General features: G+C 53.7%; 10 protein-coding genes across 10 annotated transcripts; 4 read left to right on the top strand and 6 right to left on the bottom strand.

Moving 5' to 3' along the window:
* Nucleotides 1-676: 676 nt before the first annotated feature.
* HETIRDRAFT_153883 (uncharacterized protein) lies at nt 677-3,124 on the bottom strand (the record flags this gene model as incomplete). The annotated part of the gene is made up of 8 exons (XM_009542948.1): nt 2,905-3,124; nt 2,642-2,846; nt 2,227-2,589; nt 2,200-2,202; nt 1,339-2,164; nt 1,274-1,309; nt 933-1,248; nt 677-848 (listed from the first exon to the last, which is right to left on the bottom strand). The coding sequence occupies exons 1-8, from the start codon at nt 2,979-2,981 to the stop codon at nt 677-679; spliced, it is 1,998 nt and encodes a 665-aa protein (XP_009541243.1). The 5' UTR covers nt 2,982-3,124.
* Nucleotides 3,125-3,222: 98 nt separating this feature from the next.
* HETIRDRAFT_308387 (uncharacterized protein) lies at nt 3,223-3,984 on the bottom strand (the record flags this gene model as incomplete). The annotated part of the gene is made up of 4 exons (XM_009542947.1): nt 3,223-3,317; nt 3,376-3,457; nt 3,524-3,766; nt 3,847-3,984. The coding sequence occupies 4 exons, from the start codon at nt 3,982-3,984 to the stop codon at nt 3,223-3,225; spliced, it is 558 nt and encodes a 185-aa protein (XP_009541242.1).
* A 149-nt stretch (nt 3,985-4,133) lies between these two features.
* On the top strand, nt 4,134-5,782 carry HETIRDRAFT_413641 (uncharacterized protein; the record flags this gene model as incomplete). Its single annotated transcript, XM_009542946.1, has 6 exons — nt 4,134-4,170; nt 4,235-4,377; nt 4,437-4,499; nt 4,559-5,241; nt 5,297-5,459; nt 5,513-5,782. 6 exons carry the CDS (start codon nt 4,134-4,136, stop codon nt 5,780-5,782), a joined length of 1,359 nt encoding a protein of 452 aa, XP_009541241.1.
* Nucleotides 5,783-6,053: 271 nt separating this feature from the next.
* HETIRDRAFT_166862 (Metallo peptidase M22) lies at nt 6,054-7,548 on the top strand (the record flags this gene model as incomplete). Its single annotated transcript, XM_009542945.1, has 8 exons — nt 6,054-6,093; nt 6,143-6,397; nt 6,458-6,559; nt 6,621-6,840; nt 6,893-7,161; nt 7,224-7,299; nt 7,357-7,455; nt 7,509-7,548. 8 exons carry the CDS (start codon nt 6,054-6,056, stop codon nt 7,546-7,548), a joined length of 1,101 nt encoding a protein of 366 aa, XP_009541240.1.
* A 135-nt stretch (nt 7,549-7,683) lies between these two features.
* On the bottom strand, nt 7,684-8,787 carry HETIRDRAFT_166861 (glycosyltransferase family 8 protein; the record flags this gene model as incomplete). Its single annotated transcript, XM_009542944.1, has 4 exons — nt 7,684-8,194; nt 8,247-8,389; nt 8,444-8,468; nt 8,522-8,787. 4 exons carry the CDS (start codon nt 8,785-8,787, stop codon nt 7,684-7,686), a joined length of 945 nt encoding a protein of 314 aa, XP_009541239.1.
* A 696-nt stretch (nt 8,788-9,483) lies between these two features.
* Nucleotides 9,484-9,741, bottom strand: HETIRDRAFT_244437 (uncharacterized protein; the record flags this gene model as incomplete). Its single annotated transcript, XM_009542943.1, has 2 exons — nt 9,484-9,639; nt 9,703-9,741. Coding segments are annotated over 2 exons (195 nt in total), but the record flags the coding sequence as incomplete, so codon positions are not given.
* Nucleotides 9,742-10,079: 338 nt separating this feature from the next.
* Nucleotides 10,080-11,571, bottom strand: HETIRDRAFT_306330 (uncharacterized protein; the record flags this gene model as incomplete). Its single annotated transcript, XM_009542942.1, has 7 exons — nt 10,080-10,190; nt 10,246-10,424; nt 10,476-10,747; nt 10,806-10,863; nt 10,914-11,070; nt 11,127-11,322; nt 11,381-11,571. 7 exons carry the CDS (start codon nt 11,569-11,571, stop codon nt 10,080-10,082), a joined length of 1,164 nt encoding a protein of 387 aa, XP_009541237.1.
* Nucleotides 11,572-11,809: 238 nt separating this feature from the next.
* Nucleotides 11,810-12,047, top strand: HETIRDRAFT_42095 (uncharacterized protein; the record flags this gene model as incomplete). The annotated part of the gene is made up of 2 exons (XM_009542056.1): nt 11,810-11,897; nt 11,953-12,047. The coding sequence occupies 2 exons, from the start codon at nt 11,810-11,812 to the stop codon at nt 12,045-12,047; spliced, it is 183 nt and encodes a 60-aa protein (XP_009540351.1).
* A 301-nt stretch (nt 12,048-12,348) lies between these two features.
* HETIRDRAFT_40385 (uncharacterized protein) lies at nt 12,349-13,445 on the bottom strand (the record flags this gene model as incomplete). The annotated part of the gene is made up of 7 exons (XM_009542009.1): nt 12,349-12,409; nt 12,462-12,572; nt 12,631-12,731; nt 12,792-12,908; nt 12,975-13,117; nt 13,177-13,297; nt 13,359-13,445. The coding sequence occupies 7 exons, from the start codon at nt 13,443-13,445 to the stop codon at nt 12,349-12,351; spliced, it is 741 nt and encodes a 246-aa protein (XP_009540304.1).
* Nucleotides 13,446-13,884: 439 nt separating this feature from the next.
* HETIRDRAFT_153879 (uncharacterized protein) lies at nt 13,885-16,136 on the top strand. Its single transcript, XM_009542941.1, has 12 exons — nt 13,885-13,933; nt 14,043-14,114; nt 14,172-14,257; nt 14,314-14,470; nt 14,533-14,619; nt 14,679-14,782; nt 14,835-14,976; nt 15,031-15,162; nt 15,215-15,304; nt 15,354-15,632; nt 15,691-15,877; nt 15,934-16,136. Exons 1-12 carry the CDS (start codon nt 13,907-13,909, stop codon nt 16,071-16,073), a joined length of 1,503 nt encoding a protein of 500 aa, XP_009541236.1. The 5' UTR covers nt 13,885-13,906; the 3' UTR covers nt 16,074-16,136.
* Nucleotides 16,137-16,912: the final 776 nt, after the last annotated feature.

Raw genomic sequence — 16,912 nt, 5'->3', positions numbered from 1 at the left:
GGTATATGGCTGAACAAGGGCCACAGAACCCGACAAGTCGCAGGACGGGGGCGGGGGCGGAGGTGGGAAAAATAAAGCGCGGGATATTAGGGGAGGGGAGGGGATGGATGGAATAAAAGAACAAACAGGCTCAGAGGTCGAGGAGGCGGGAAAGGGAGAAGCATATGTTACGCCTATGGGGTCGATCGTGCAGAGGGGGAGATGGTACAGACCATCGGGTGAAGAAGTAGGTAGGTAGGTAGGTAGGTAGTGGGGATGCGTGGGCTCGCGGGAGGAATGCGGCGCCCGTGTCGTTCTATCGTGATCTGAAAGCCAGTCGTCGTACTGTTACGGTCTGACACCGAGGTAAGGAGGGCATAATCCATGCGGAGAGAAACCGCTATGAAACAGTAAAAAGCGGGGGGATATTAACCATTAAGAGGCCGGAGCTGAGAACGAGTGTTGTCTTTGTTGTTGTTAGTCAGGCTCCTTGGGAGCCCGTTGCGTGTTGGCCTCAAAAGGCGCATAGTGGGGTGTCATCGTCTCAGAACGATAAATAAAAGAAAGTAAACACACACACAAATAATCGGTAAAAAGAAAAAAAAAAAAGAAGAAAAAATACTGAGAAAATCACCTGAACCATAGAGGGGCTTCGACCCATGAATCCATCCGTCAAACCATCCATCCACGCCCCACATTAACGTCGCCGGGTTGTCGAAGCTCCTAGTGTCTTGTCTAGATCTCCCAGTATGAGTTCAAGATCCGAGTCCGCTCCGCCCGAGCTCCTCCGTCCGCTGACACCGAAATTAGGCTTCCCGATTTTGCTCTGTGACAGAGAAGTCATCGAACCGGGAGAGGGAAGTCGAGTGCTGGATCGGAACGAGATGGTGCCGTGCGGTAGATTGGGCAAAGCTTTGGTGTTCGGAGGAGCTTTAAAGGAAGAGGGGGAAGACTTGTCGAGTCCGCGCGGTGGGGCTGGGACGGATGTCGGTCGCTCTCGGTGGGGATAGCCACCATCTGAGAGATGATTGAACACCATCGGAGACACATTCGTGCTGGACCCGAGTGAGGAGCGTTTATGGTTGGATGAGTATGCACCCGATCCAGGACCCGTCGACCGCTTGAAACCGCCCGTGCTTGGAGTAGACGTATTCGAGTACAATCCGTTGCTGGGCAAGGGAAGGAACGTTGGCGTGGTCGGACGAGATACTGGGGTGGCAAGAGAGCTGGTGGTTGCTGTCGTACCAGCGCTGCTGCGCCCCTCGGTCGATGTAGATGTGCGAGACTGCGGTCGCATGAGGGCCGTGGCCGTGCTTCGTGACAGCGGGTCCTTTGTTTCCCGTTCCCGTGGGGGCGCGCGAGGACGGCGAGATGGAGAGTCTGGTGCTGCGGACTGATACGGGCGGTACGAGGGCACAGTCGTTGATCCGGTGAGCTTCCGCATCTCCTTGTCTTTCGTCTTGAGCGGAGAGGGAGAGTCCTCCATGATAAGCACCCAGCCAGCGGATTCGCGACGCGGTGTCTGCTTCTTGTCCACGGAATCGTCGCTGCGCCGTGTGAGGAGCGACGGAAGGGATGGCCTTACTCGTTCGTCCGATGTTCTTGGCTGAAGCGACGAGTTGCTCGAGGTTGTTGACGACACACTCGATGGCGGTTTGGGGTTCGAGATCGATCCGGAAGCTGCACGGGTGCTGGTGCTGCCCATGCGAAGTCGAGGAACACGAGTGTGAATCTTCTGTTCGAGGTTCCTCACACGTGCCCTCATCTCGGAGACCATCTGCACACCCTTGTTCTTCGAAACAGTGGCAGGAATAGCAGCCATGGTATTTCCGGTGATCGGCGACATCGGAGTGCGTGGCGTAGGTCGGGTGAGCGCTGTGCGCGGCGGGAGTCGAGTCGGCGTTGTTAGAGATGGCATCGTTGTAGACCGGCCGCTGAACGGCGACGCCTGTGGAGAGGACACTTTCGTGCGGGTAGAGAAGCCGGCCCTCTGGAGTAAAGCTGATTGACCTGCATCTTTGTTGAGGGGGGAAGAAACCTGGCGAGGGGTAGTAGTGACAGGTGAAGGCGAGTCAGATTCGGGGGAAAGGTCGGAAAGTGTGAGATCGGCGGGTGGCTGGGTGTGCAGGAGATCGTCGTCTGAGTTTTGCGGATTGCGTTGGAAGAAATTGGATGAAGAAGAGTCCTCGGATTCAAGAGTCACGTTCGATGCACGCGACTGCGCTACCTGGAGATGGTCTCTCAGGACTGAGATTTCTGCGTTTGCGTCTGCGATAGATAGGGTGAGATAAGATGTAGAAGGATTGAGCGGCGTGGATGCGCACCCCGAAGTTCATCCTTGACTCTCTGGCACTCTTCTTCGAGACTTGCTTTGTCAATCAGCTCGTGTTCCAGGAGGATCTTCTCCTCCAAGGCACGAGAATATTTGGCTTCAACATCGGCGAGACTCGACGAAACCGCGCGCTCCGTCCGTTCCAGGTCATCGTTACCCATTTCCAGCTCCCGCAGCTGAACCTTGATCTTCTGATGGTCCTGCCGTAGAGTGTCAATTTCACGCTGCAGGGAAGTGGTGGTCTTGTTGTGGGTAGTCTGCAATGACATGAACTTGGACTAGGGGACGCGAGTTCAACACGGAGAGACAGCGGACAGCGAGGGGGCGTACCTTCCACTCGTCCCTCTCATTTTCCGCCCGCTCCACCTTGACCCTCAGATCCTGCTGTGCCTTCTCGGTCCTCTGCAATTCCCGCTCCAGCTCCTCCTCGAGATCCTTGGAAGACTGGTGAAAGTCGTCCAGTTCGTTCCTCGTTTCTGAGAGCATTTCGGCGACTTCATAGTACTTGGACTTCCAGTCTGTCGAGGAGGAAAAGCTGCGTGAAGCAAGGGGGAGTCAGTGCGTGACTGCGTGGCATTGCGGAAGCGCAGTACTTGAGTTGGTGGTCGTCAAGAGAGGCCATTATGTTTTCCTTCCTGAACGCATCGGTTGGCGAGAGGACAGCAGTCATCGTCGAGCGAGGAGATGGAAAACACAGGCCAGGACCGGAGCGGGGATTCGGGTAGGAGGGAGGGAGGCGGCAGACAGAGTCCCTGAACAATGTTGGGCGAGCGGTTGTGTTCGACTTGCGCGCCTTCCCCACCGCGCCTCAGCCACCCTTGTTTGGCACTTGTTTGCATCCCGCCAGTCTGCCGCTCATGCACAGTCGGTTCTATCGTATGCTGTATCCTATCTGTACCTAGTCCCACACCTCACACGCCCTCGGGCTTCGCACACTTCCGCCGCTCGATCCTCCCCGTCCGAGCGCACCGCATCTCCTGCCACGACACAGGCTCCATCGTCGCACCTGCAGTCGAGCATTTCATTTCAGAGCATCAGTGAGAATAATGAACATGCCGCCTTACCTGCCTCGCTCGTCGCGAACAGGACACCGAGGTCGTTGCGCGCCGTCGTGATGTAGTAGCTCCGCGCGTCGCCGAGCGAGATCTGTTCCCGCCATGCCATTAGACACCGTCCATCGTCCACCGTCCGACTAAGACCAAGTCCACTCACAACGAGCCCCTTCACCACGTCCCCGCCTCGAAAACAGTCGGCGATCTTTACCTTGTCCTTTTCGGTTGCGCGCACATCCTGCACGCGGATCACGCCCGTGAATTCCTCTCCCGCAGGGAGTGGCATCCCGTCCACCACCGTGATGGACACCACCGCTTGCTGCGGCGAGAGACGCGTGACAGACCCGAGCACTATGGAGTTCGGAGCCGGCGGGTGCGGACGGACACGAGAGATAGCCAGAGTCTGCAACAGAGAACGCCGAATGGGTGACGCCCGAGTATCATTGAAGTCGGCACAGGCGCTCAGAAATAAGAAAAACCGACAGATGCATCGTAGCGCGGAATGCCGACGAGGCTCGCCCGAGGCTCCCCGTCTTTCATGTAGATGCCGCTGCCAAGCTGAGGCAGAGGCCCGCGAGGAAGAGGGACGGGCTGGCCTGGGAGCAAGCAGTCGGAGGCCATGTCGAGTGGTGAGGATATATGGCTAATATAAGCACCCCAGCGGACGGGAGATGCAGGAACGGCAGTTGTCTGTTGTTTGGTCATCCGAGTGTACATAACCCCCATAAAACTCGGCCAGTCCGTTTCTCATCCCTCCTCCGTCCTCACAAATGTCTGCCTCGTCCCTGGCCCGTATCTTTGCACGGAGTGCGTTCCTCTTCAGCGTTCCGTCCCGCTGATTCCATATTTAACGCGATTTTTCAATCTCTAGAAATACACGTCTCTGCTCGCAGACATGCCCTCACCAGGATGAACATGCCTGCAATGAGCCCCACCATGACCGAGGGCGGCATCGCGTCATGGAAAAAGGCAGAGGGTGATTCTTTCGCTGCTGGTGACGTGCTCTTGGAAATCGTGCGTCTTTCTTTCCTCCCCGACTTGCCAGCAAACATCCACTCTGGGCGTCTTATCAGGAAACAGACAAGGCGGTGATCGACGTGGAGGCCGCAGACGACGGTATCTTGGCTAAAATTATCGTGCGTCACATCTCTTCTCACCTTACTCGCATACTGATTTGTTGACGCGCGTCTGAAAGGCCAAAGATGGTGCCAAGGGCGTTGCCGTCAACGCGCCAATTGCAATCCTCGCTGAGGAGGGCGACGACCTTTCTGGTGCCGCGGATCTGGCCGCACAAGCCTTGTCTGAGTCTGCTGAGCCACCAAAGAAGGAGGAAAAGGCTCCCGAGCCATCAAAATCCGAGGAGACACCCAAACCCGCTCCCGCCGAGTCGCAGCCTAAATCGGAGTCCAAGTCCCAATTGGCCAAGGGCGAGCGCATCTTCGCCTCTCCCATCGCGAAGAAGATTGCCCTGGAACGCGGGATTCCTCTGGCGAAGGTCAAGGGCACGGGTCCCGAAGGCCGGATCATTCGTGAGGATGTCGAGAAGTACCAGCCATCCGCTGCTGCTGCTGCGCCTGGCGCGCCTTCAGCTCCCGCTGTCCAGACGCCAGACTACGTCGACATCCCCACCACCAGCATGCGCCGCACGATCGGCAGCCGCTTGACGCAGGCCAAGGTCGAGGCGCCCCACTATTACCTCACCGTCGACATCAACATGGATAAGGTCACCAAACTGCGGGAAGTCTTCAACAAGTCATTCGGCGAGAAGGACAAGGCGGCCAAGCTGAGCGTCAACGACTTCATTGTCAAGGCTGTCAGCAAGGCATTGGAGGATGTGCCCGAGGCTAACACGGCATGGTTGGGCGAAGTCATCAGACAGTGCGTGTCGCATCATCGTTCCGGTCTTTACATGCTCAAATGCTGGCTCTATCAGATACAAGAAGGCTGACATCTCAATCGCGGTCGCAACCCCCAACGGTTTGATCACGCCAATCGTGAAGGACGTCGGCTCGAAGGGTCTCGCTACCATCTCTTCGGAGGCGAAGGCACTGGCGAAGAAGGCGCGTGACGGCAAACTGCAGCCACACGAGTACCAGGTATGCATCCTTCCATGCCCACTTCTTGCCAGGCCGACTGATATCCTGTCCAGGGCGGAACCTTCACCGTCTCCAACCTCGGCATGTTCGACATCTCCCACTTCACCGCCATCATCAACCCGCCGCAATCATGTATCCTCGCCGTCGGCTCGACGCAACCGACTCTGGTCCCTGCACCCGAGGAGGAGCGCGGCTTCAAGACGGTGAACCTGATGAAAGTCACGCTCAGCTGCGATCACCGCACCGTTGATGGCGCCGTCGGCGCACGGTGGTTGACGGCATTCAAGGGTTACTTGGAGAACCCTTTGACGTTCATGCTCTGAGTCGAGGGCGTGGGGACGGACGTGTTTTCCGTTCGGGGCTTATGCGGGACGGGCTGATGGGTGTTTGTCTTTCATGGCTTTATTTCTCTACATAGACATTAAACTCGTGCTGCTCGCGCTGCATAATTGCTATATATCATCTCTCTCACGCAGTGCTGAATGTGAGCTAAAGTGTTGCGCGACACGCCTGACCGGGCCGGTGCTCCCATAATATTGGGCTTGCGACGCATTGAAGATGAATACACTTGCTCTGGCCTCGCGCGATTGAACAATGCCGGGCCGCTTGCGAAAATCTCCGTTGAAGAAGCCAGGTATGCATCACGATCGTCCACTCCGTCTTGCATGACCTGAATATCGCAGATCGAGCATACCTTGCCCTCGGCCTCGAAGGCTCGGCCAATAAATTGGGTGCAGGGATCATAAAACATGACATCGACGGCTCGTCGTCGGTGCTCTCGAACGTCCGGCACACATACATCACCCCTCCAGGCGAGGGTTTCCTGCCCCGCGACACCGCTCAACACCATCGAGAGTGGGCACTCAAGGTCATCAACGACGCTGTTAGCAAGGCCGGGATCTCGTTGCATGACTTGGATTGTATATGCTACACAAAGGGTGCGTTGCTCGTCGTCATAGCGAGGGTTCAAATCTGAAGCTATAGTGGACCGTGCTCAGGACCCGGTATGGGTGCTCCGCTCCAGTCAGTAGCAATCGTAGCGCGAACGCTCTCACTGCTGTTCGACAAGCCCCTCGTCGGGGTGAACCACTGCGTCGGCCGTACGCCGCCTCTGTCCTACGCAGTCTGCCCTCGCTGACCGTGATGCTGTTTTGCGCGCAGACATCGAGATGGGCCGCGAGATCACGGGCGCGCAAAACCCGGTCGTGCTCTACGTCTCGGGCGGGAACACCCAGGTGATCGCGTACTCGCGGCAGTGCTATCGCATATTCGGCGAGACGCTCGACATCGCCGTCGGGAACTGCCTCGATCGCTTTGCGCGCGTGATCAATCTGAGCAACGACCCCAGCCCAGGATACAACATCGAGCAGGAGGCGAAGAAGTAAGGCGCACGCTGGTTATGATCACGTTGAACGCTCATCGATTGTCCGCAGAGGGACCCATCTCCTGCCGTTGCCGTATACGACCAAGGGGATGGACGTCAGCCTCTCTGGAATCCTGACATCCACGGAGGCGCTGACCCTAGACAAGAGATTCCGGCCAGATGGCAAGCCGCGAGGGCCGGACGATCAAGATTTCTTTACGCCTGCGGATCTGTGCTTTTCTCTGCAGGAGACCGTGTTTGCGATGCTCGTCGAGATCACAGAGCGGGCCATGGCTCACATCGGCAGCAAAGAGGTGCTCATCGTGGGCGGGGTCGGCTGTGAGCATCTCATCTGAGAAGACGACGTGGTTTTTGTATTTGACACCTTCCATTTACATCAGGTAACGAACGGTTGCAAGAGATGATGGGTACAATGGCCGAGGAGCGCAGTGGAAAGGTTTTTGCCACTGACGAACGGTCAGTAGTTGGCCCCTATCCTCATCAATGCGCATGTTGACTTTTGGATTTCGGAAGGTTCTGCATCGATAACGGCATCATGATCGCGCAGGCTGGTTTGTTGAGTTTCAGAATGGGCCATTCTACACCGCTGGAAAAAAGTACATGTACACAAAGGTATGTAATCGAATTCATATCCGGACGCTCTATATTTGATTGCTGTCCCATAGGTTCAGAACCGACGAAGTACACGTTGCATGGAGAGCATAGGCACAGCTATATGTAGGCGGAGGTTATAAGCTGAAGAAAGAAGTCAATGCATTATGATGCTATGTAACTGTTTCGATCCTGACCGCAGGTTGAAGACACGTTCCCAAGATGCGATCGATACGATCGGACAACGGTTCAGTTGGGAAGGATTGGCGCTACATTAGCGGCTACAAGGTTCCGGCCGTCTGGGTCGCTTTCGCCCAATTCTGCCAGCAGAGTGTCGAATCGATCCCACCACCACCGATGAACCTCCTCGTACTCTCCGCCCGTACCAACCTCTCCGATCCTCTCATGCCACGGCTTGTCATGCAGGATGTAGTGCAAGCACCGTATCTCCTCGTCTCGCCATAACGGTTTGTGTATGATCCTAAGCGTCTTCAAGGCATTGTAAACCCAGGGCAAGGGCCTCCATTTGCCGTGGAAGAACGCGGCGAGGAGATCTTGATCGGGGAAAGAGAACGTGGGGACCAAGGGGGAAGTGTGTAGGTAGTCGATGATCGAAGCGGACAGCTCCTTGGACGGGTTAAGCACGACGAGACCAGAATTGAGGAGGTTGTACGGCCGCGGACTCGAAGGGGTGATCTCAGTCGGATTGGCGATCGCAGTAGGATGCACGAGGGGGGTATATGCGCAGTTCGCGGGCACCCTGGGGATCCATTAGAATCAGACAGCTGAGGATAACTGTGCGGTGAACTCACCAGTCCGCGGGATAGTGCGCGAGCTTGCGCGGGTTGCAGGCGCATGCGTGAGCTGCTGCGATCGAGTCCTGAGGGAGATCGAGCTCCATGAGCTCGTCCATATTTCTCAAGACGATCATATCAGAATCCATCAGGACGATGCGCTATAATCGAGGCATCTTCAGCGGGATATCCACAAAAATCGCGGATATGCGTACGTCGTATTCGACCAGTTCAAATCCTCTACATGAGAAAATCTCAGCTTTTGTTAGAGGATCTGTTTCGGACACGCATACCTCAGCTTTGTCCAGGTATCAGCGAATCTGGCATCGTGAGTTGCTAGCGTATGAGACCCGCTCGATGGCTGTAGGCTCTGTATTTCCCTGACAGTGATACCCCGTTTCGTGAGCACGTCTCTGGCTGGCTGAGATAGCTCAGGAGTGATCATTACGACGAAGGGGTACTTCGAGTGTACAGCCTTTAGGCAATGATCAACAACCAGAGCACCCGGAAGGTAATTCTCCCTGGTGAGGAGGGTCACATAGGCAGCATTTCGAGACATGTTGCAGTTACTGGAGGGTCGCGTCCAAGAGTGCAGGAGGTAATCTGGGGAGTCTAATCATTCCGCCTATATACATTCTCGCGAACCGCGATAAGTGCGACAGATGATCATTTTTTGGAATCGAAGGAGAGCTGACAACCAGTGCTAGTGATGTTGGTTTTGAATTGGTATGTTCCGCTTGTATTCCGCCCATATCAGTTGCATTGGGCACCATTCGACGCCACACCCAACTCATCTCGACTGTGGGACAAAAAAACAGTCGCATTATGATGTCTACGTCAAATGAACGACACAGCCATATGTGTTTGAAGATCAATCGCATGGGTTCATGAATCAGAAAAAGGAACCGCGCCAACCTCCATCGACGCAGATGAAGTGGATGTTTCAGACAGTTGTTGCAATCACCTTACCATCTTCTCGATGGCATGTCCATTTTTTTTCATTTCACTGAGCGCCTTCAAGTTTCAGTCACCTTCAGTCACCAGTAATAGGTGATATAGGCCGCCCGAAATACTCGGTGGGACTCATGCAGTGTAATTGGCATGACCATACAACATGTAATGCAGATAGCGAGAGCAAGGAAGACGATAGTCAGGGAAACGAGGCAGGATGCAAAACGTCTGAGTTTTAGCGGAGACGACTGTGACATACAAACACAGTTCATGAATTCTAGGGGATCCTTGGCAAAAAGACATGGACGCACCGAGCCTCACGCTCACTCTCCAGGAGAGCCAAGATATCCTGGTCCCGTACGGGGCCCTTCACGTTACGGATGATTGTCCGGGTCGTGTCGTCCAAAAACTCGACACGGACTTGGGTAACACCTCCACGCGATCCTGTCCGGCCAAGGACCTATACAGAGTATATGCTGTTGTTAGATGCGCTGAAAACCTTCAAAAGAGGGGTGGATAGGACCTTGATGACACGGGCGAGCTTGACGGGAGCTTTCGAGGAGGAATCCTGGAGCAGAACGTCAATATGACACCTCCTTGTGTTGAGGAAATACTCACCATTTTGTTGTGGAGTGTCGACGAGTCTTGTCGATGTTTTGTTGCGGCGGTGGGCTTGAAAAACAAGGTTTGCACCAAGCAAGGTTACAACTCCAAGTAGCTCCGACCGGTAAATGCCGTTTATAGACCCTAACCTCATTGTAGTGTCAGGAAAAATATGGTTTATCCACATACTTCTAAGTACAACGGTGCAGGAAAAGAGAGGCGAAGTCAAGAGTAGAGCTGGGTAGGTGCAAGCGAATGATAGACGATGTAAAGAGGATGGATGATACAGAGGATAGATCAAGCATCAAGCTTGGCTCCTACCATTGCATCCTCCTGAGCGAGTAGCTTCTGAGTCTGCTTCTCAGCACCTTTCCCTCGGAGAACATTCTCTATGAAGTATTCTCCAGCCTGTAAAGGCGGAAGAGTCAGTAATGACCCGGTGAATAGGCATAGGTATAGTTACCTTGTAGCTACTTCTCACTAATGGTCCGCTCGCAACGTACAAGAATCCCATATCCTCAGCAACCTGTTTCCAACGATCAAATTCTGCAGGTTCGACGTAACGGTCGACTTTCATGTGCCGCTTCGTCGGACGCATGTATTGACCAAATGTAACAACATCAACATCGACCTTGCGGAGCTCTGGGAGGATACTGAGAAAAATATAAAGTAGTGGAAAAAACACGAACTAACCTCGTAAGGCATCTATGAGTTGCTCTTCATTCTCGCCAACCCCGAGCATAATACTTGTCTTAGTCACCCGAACACCTTCTGCCTTTGCGCGCTCCAAGACTTTCAGACTTTGCCTGAAGGTCGCTCTTCGATCTCGCACAAAGGGGGTTAACGCCTCGACGGTCTCTACGTTGTGTGCATAAACATCCAGACCGGATCTTGCGACAACTGAGACATGGTCAAGGTTCCCTCCCATATCACCTGTGAGGGCTTCGACAAGAATTTGGGGAGCCCTGACGTAAACCCCAATCTCAGTCATAGGAAAATTAATGATATAAGTAAAAGACGCACTTTTGCTTAATCTTTCGTATTGTCTCCGCGAAATGATGAGCCCCAGAGTCAGCAAGGTCTATCATTGGTGTCAGCGTCAACATGGAGCAAATTGGATTAAGCCCGCACCATCGCGGTCCACGCTAGTCAGAACGATGTAACCAAGTCCCCATCGACTGATGGCCTCAGCGGTGTTCTCAGGTTCATGCGGGTCAAGTGGAGGCGGTGTGCGAGACGTCTTCACTGAGCAGAACCGACAACCACGCGTACATGTGTCACCCATCAACTAAGAGACACATTTCAGTATATTTCCAGCTAAGAAACTGGCTGCTAGGTACACACCATGATAGTTGCAGTAGCTGCTCGTTTACCCTCTTCGGGTGTTGCACCCTCTTTACCACCCCAGCAATCTCCGATATTTGGACAACGAGCTTCTTCGCATACGGTATGAAGACCAAGGCCTCTAAGGTCTTTCTTGATGCTACTGAATGATGCTCCTTTGGGAATCGACGTCTTCAGATACGAAGGCAGCCGTGGACTACGAAATGTCACTTCATTGTTTCCACTTCGAATTTTAGGAAAGTAAAGATACCTACGCGCTTGTGTTTCCAAGCACAACCTTATCGGGTGCGTCTCCAACAATGAAGTCATCCAAGGATGGTCCCTGGGCCAGTGTCTGACTGAAAACGCCTCGTGAAGCCGGTGAATTCGACTGTGTAGCCAGACTGCGGACACATCCTGGTATGGAGGTTCGTGATACTCGTGCGGAGCGCAAGAGGGATGCCATGACAGAGCTGAGAACAACAGTAGCCCTTTATAAAAAAAACTGGATGAGTGTCTGTTGCACTGAAGTGGGGGTTGGTAATTAGAAAAGGTGGCCTCAGGTGAGTAATCCAGCCTTTGCGGAACCAGGAGCTCGGCCGGCTGGTTCTTTGTTTGGCAACAGCCTCCGATCCAAACAACGCCGAATCGCCGATCGCAGGGCCGTTGCTTACCAGAGCCAGCTGCACCCGAACCGGACAGTCATGAGCACTCTTTCACGACGGGAGGAGGATACGTTGCTCAAGACTACCAAAGCCCATGCCCTTAAGGAATGTGATTCAATCGTGAAAGGTACACTAACATGCTGGAAGCGTGGTGTACTGTCGCTAACTGTACACCATGACAGATTTTGCCGAATGTGCCACTGGTCGCACTGTCACCGTGGCTTGGGCTTGCAAAAACAAGTACAAGGCTGTCCAAGACTGCATGTATCGATTGTGAGTACCTTTCAGTATCTGTGTCAATCCCCGGGAGGTCACCAGAACCTAATATTCACTCCATATACAGTACATGTGAAGACAGCATGCAAATAGTTCGCCAAGAATATCTCCGTATTCGAAATCAGCAGCAGCATCAGCAGCAGCAACAACAACAGACTAGTGCATCTTTCTAAGTTCGATTGCAGCGTGCTGCATCTTTGCACTTCCGTAGAAATATCGCCCCTCAGTTCCTAGGTACGAAATGACATTGCAAAGAATAATATACAAAAAGAACAGAATCACAAGTCTACAGCATCAAGCTTTTATTTCTTCGCAGTGGTTACTGCCCAATGCGAACGAAGGGCAAGGATAGATGTGATGAAGCTAGGATGTTTGTCAGGACTTATGACAGCGTGCAGCCAATATTTAAACATACCCGAAGGCACCCAAAATACCGTCATTCAGAGTAACAAGGCCTATGTTGGCCGCAGGAATCCAGACATCGAGAACATCGATGACGAATTGCTGGCGTGTTGCGGTAAGGAGGCTGGCGCAGTACATACGGTCTGAGCACAGGTAAAGCGCATAATTCATGGTGTACTTACGCAGCAAGCGTACGAAGTCTTGTTTGCCGAACATTCTCTTCGCCCACATCCTTCTCAGTCAGGGCACGGAGGCTGTTCACTTCTTGAGTCAACCTTCCAGACTGATGAAGCAAATATGCATCATGAGCACCTTCTCAGATATGTGAATGATTGAGGAATACCTTGAAAACGGCGTGGACAATGCTAAACAGGATGCCTGCTACCCAGAATCGGTTGGCCGTCTTGTTCACCCTCTGTGCCGTATCTGGCTTGAGAGTGATAAATCGGACAGCATTTGCCTAAAATTGACTCGCACAGTCAACTAAAAATGGACAATGAGATACTCTGACATTGACGCTACACACCCAGACGATGGCGTCATAGGTCAAGTATCCAAAGTACCCGAGCTGTCTGCCGATAGTAGAAATCTGCTCTTTGAGGTCACCAGTTGTCTGTGCAGCACGGAGAGCAGCTTGGAGATGTTCCAAAGGCTTTCCGATGCGCATCACTGGATCAAACAATATATGAGTCTGATGAGCCAGCTGCTCGCGGCCCGCATGTACCCACGTTTTCTCGCCGTGGCGAGATGGCCCTTCAACGCGTTCCATCGTGTTGCCTCAAGCTTGTAACCGCGGGCGAGAAGGTACCATGCAAAGAAGCGAGCAAAGTACTGTACTGCTCGGTAGATCTAGTAAGATGGTAAACCGGTGAGGCAGTATGCGCATGCATGCAGGCTGAGGCGTGCATACCTTGTCGCGTCCGAGCGTAGTGCCCAATACTTTGAGCGTGTCAGAAACAGCTGGATGCAAGATGACCTGGGACGCGACGCTGGACATGGTGGGTGTAGTGAGCAACAATGGGGACGGAGTCTTTGGTGGGGTTGTATTGGGAGGGCGCCGGACGTACAGAGATATTATAACGGCCGGCCTGTTTTGGGGAAATCATGTCGCAAAGACCACACTCATAATCACGTGTAAGCAAGAAGAGCGGGGAGACTTAGGTCTACGAAGTAAAGCATGACAGGCATCATATTTGTAGAGCTGCGACGAATTGTACATGCCGACTCTCAGATTACCTACAATCGTTTCCTTCCTCACACTGTAACAATTCAGTGATGGACTCTCGTCGTGTTGAATGACCTTCACATTCTGCTCGGGATATCAAGGAGCTCGGGTGTTGCGTGGGAGTTGCATGCCCGATATCCTCCGCAGAACTTGGCGTTCTCGTCAGTGCCAACAACTTACACTACTACGTCTTTCCCATTTTCCTTGAATTTTTGGTTTAATTCTGCTCAGCCATGGCTGGCCTTCGGCTTCCTCGTAGAGTAAGGTGTTCCATGCGTCCAGACCATGTCTAGGCATAGACGGCTAATTCCACCTTGTTACATATGCTCATGTGATTCCCCCCAAAATGGCCGTTTTCACGAAACCCAGTCTCTCCTGGTGACTGCCCAGTACCCACGGACGATCTCGCATAGATTGTTCTCCAGTTCTCTTCGCGTTATGGTGAGCGGATAGCTTGTGCACACGGAGACGGAAACGGAGGCGCATGCTTTTCGTCAGACAGAGCAGGCTTTTCGGACGGAAAGAGATACCTTTGGCGACCTGAAGGTGCCCGCCGACCGCTATTGGGGAGCACAGACTCAGCGGTATGCTCTTTCCGCCCTCTAGTTATTCCGAACGAATTGACCATTGGGGACACTAGATCGCTGCAGAACTTCGATATCGGAGGCCCCACGGAGCGGTTACCTCCTCCCTTGATCAAGGCCTTTGGTGTGCTAAAAAAGGCTGCTTCGATTGTCAATGTTGGGTACGGAATGGATCCGAAGGTTGGTCAGGCTATTCAACAGGCCGCAGATGAGGTGGGTCGCGCTGTTTCAGTCGCTACGGGAACTTTGAGCCCAATCCGTCCTGAGTGGTGCAGGTCATCTCGGGGAAGCTGATTGACCACTTCCCCTTGGTCGTGTTTCAAACGGGCAGCGGAACGCAGAGTAACATGAACGTAAATGAGGTCCGCACATACTCGTTCTCTCATACGTCCTCGGCGTTCATGGATCTTGCGGTGTACAGGTCATCTCTAACCGCGCCATCGAGATTCTCGGAGGCGAACTTGGTTCTAAGAAGCCAGTACACCCAAATGACCATGTCAATATGAGCCAGAGTAGTAATGACACGTGGGTTGATTGCTGCTGCCGCTTTCGTTAGGTTTTGACTATCAGTCTTCAGGTTCCCAACGGCGATGCATGTGGCAGCCGTCACGGAGATTGTCAACTCGCTTCTTCCGGCCCTTGAGGGACTGCGAGATGCCCTTGCCGCGAAGTCTAAGGCCTTCGACCATATCGTCAAGATTGGTCGCACCCACTTGCAGGCGAGTCGCCTGGTGATCGCTATGTGCTGCGTTGCTGAGCTGCATCATTCTTAGGATGCTACGCCCTTGACCCTCGGTCAGGAGTTCAGCGGCTATGTACAGCAGGTCTCTAACGGTATCGACCGCGTGAAGGATATCATCCCTCGGTTGAGCTTCCTCGCTCAGGGTGGAACAGCTGTTGGAACTGTGAGTGCCTTTGATGTTTTGCACCTATATTCTTCACCTACACATTGCAAAGGGCTTGAACACGAGAAAAGGCTTCGATGTGAAGATAGCATCGGAGATCTCCAAGATCTCAGGCATCGAATTCAAGACGGCTCCGAACAAGGTAGATTTCATTGATGTCAATCAAGGATGTCCCGCTCATGCTTCTTCAGTTTGAGGCGCTCGCTGCCCACGATGCTCTCGTTGAGGCTCACGGTGCTCTGAATGTCCTCGCCTGCTCGCTGATGAAGATCGCGAATGATATTCGCTACTTGGGATCGGGACCGCGTTGTGGCCTCGGAGAGCTCAGCCTTCCCGAGAACGAGCCTGGAAGCAGTATCATGCCCGGAAAGGTTAATCCGACGCAGTGTGAAGCGCTCACTATGGTAGCTGCACAGGTCATCGGTAATCAAACTGTTGTCAGCATCGCTGGCTCTAACGGACAGTTCGAGGTGGGTCGATTTGTGCCATGAAACATTGTGTCATGCTGACGAGGATATCCGGTGGCAGTTGAACGTCTTCAAGCCCGTCATCATCAAAAACGTGCTGCAGAGCATCCGTCTGTTGGCGGACGGCTCTCGTTCGTTCACGAAGCATTGCGTTGTCGGCATTGAGGCCAACGAGAAACGGATCAACACGCTGTTGAACGAGTCGCTGATGTTGGCTACGATCCTCAACAGCCATCTCGGTTACGACAGTGAGCAGCCTGTGCCCCGATATTTGTCATGTTGGCTGAGTCACGCTATGTTGCAGATGTTGCGAAATGTGCCAAAAAGGCGCACAAGGAGGGCACGACGCTGAAAGAGGCGACGATTGCGCTTGGATTCTTGACGCCAGAGGAGTTTGATGAGAAAGTGCGGCCAGAGCTGATGCTCTACCCTGATGAGGCGTAGAAAGACACTTACACCCTGCGAGCTTCTTGGTTGCCATAAATGGAATGAGCAGTGTGTTCTCGGAATGTATATTGTGTGAATGGAAGAAGGCAGCGAGATTGCGAGGGAGGGAGAGCGCCGGGAGTGGTGCTGTGAGAGAGAGACACGTTGCGGTGACGGAGGGGATGCGTGATGGGCTGAATGTGCAAGCGGATGTCAATGTTTGGATCGAAGTTGGGAAGATATGAGTCGCGTGTGGCGTCGTATTACAATCCAACAGAGTCGGATATCAGGCGTCTGTAGCGCTCGGACCATGTCTCTGTCACGGAGGGATCCACCGCCACAGTCGTCAGGACGGTGCTGGCGGTGTCCTGGGAGTGTTTGCGAGTGGGATGCAAAGTGATAATATGGGCGTGGACCACTCGTCCACGCAAGCGTAGCGAAGGAACGGAGGGTTCGTCGTGTCCCAAAAAGGAAAGCAAGGGAGGGATGCGACCTAGATGTAAAAAGAGCACAACCTACGAAAACGGCGGCGATTCCGCGTCAACTGCGGCCTTGCCCCCACCGGTCCATCACTGGCCCCTCCTCTCCTCCTCTCCTCCTCGACGACACCACCCTCGTCCCCCGCAGTCGTCCCCTCGCCGCCGCCAGCACAAATCTGCCTCCTTAGGCGCCCTCCAACAGTCTGGACGGCACTTCGGCCTTGACAAGCTTCATTTGTTCCACTTTCTCGCCAGCGATCCCACGAGGCGGGTCCCGTTCTCGTTTCTTTTCCTGCGCACTTTCTGCACTGTCGACGAAGCGCGCATTCCTCGTCCTCTGTGCCATCGTGTTCCGCCATGTCGCTCAGCAGGATCCTG

Source organism: Heterobasidion irregulare, assembly GCF_000320585.1.
Source record: "Heterobasidion irregulare TC 32-1 unplaced genomic scaffold scaffold_01, whole genome shotgun sequence".
Taxonomy (NCBI): domain Eukaryota; kingdom Fungi; phylum Basidiomycota; class Agaricomycetes; order Russulales; family Bondarzewiaceae; genus Heterobasidion; species Heterobasidion irregulare.
The sequence above is the reverse complement of the archived record's forward strand: the minus strand, read 5'-3'. Positions and strand labels throughout refer to the sequence as shown.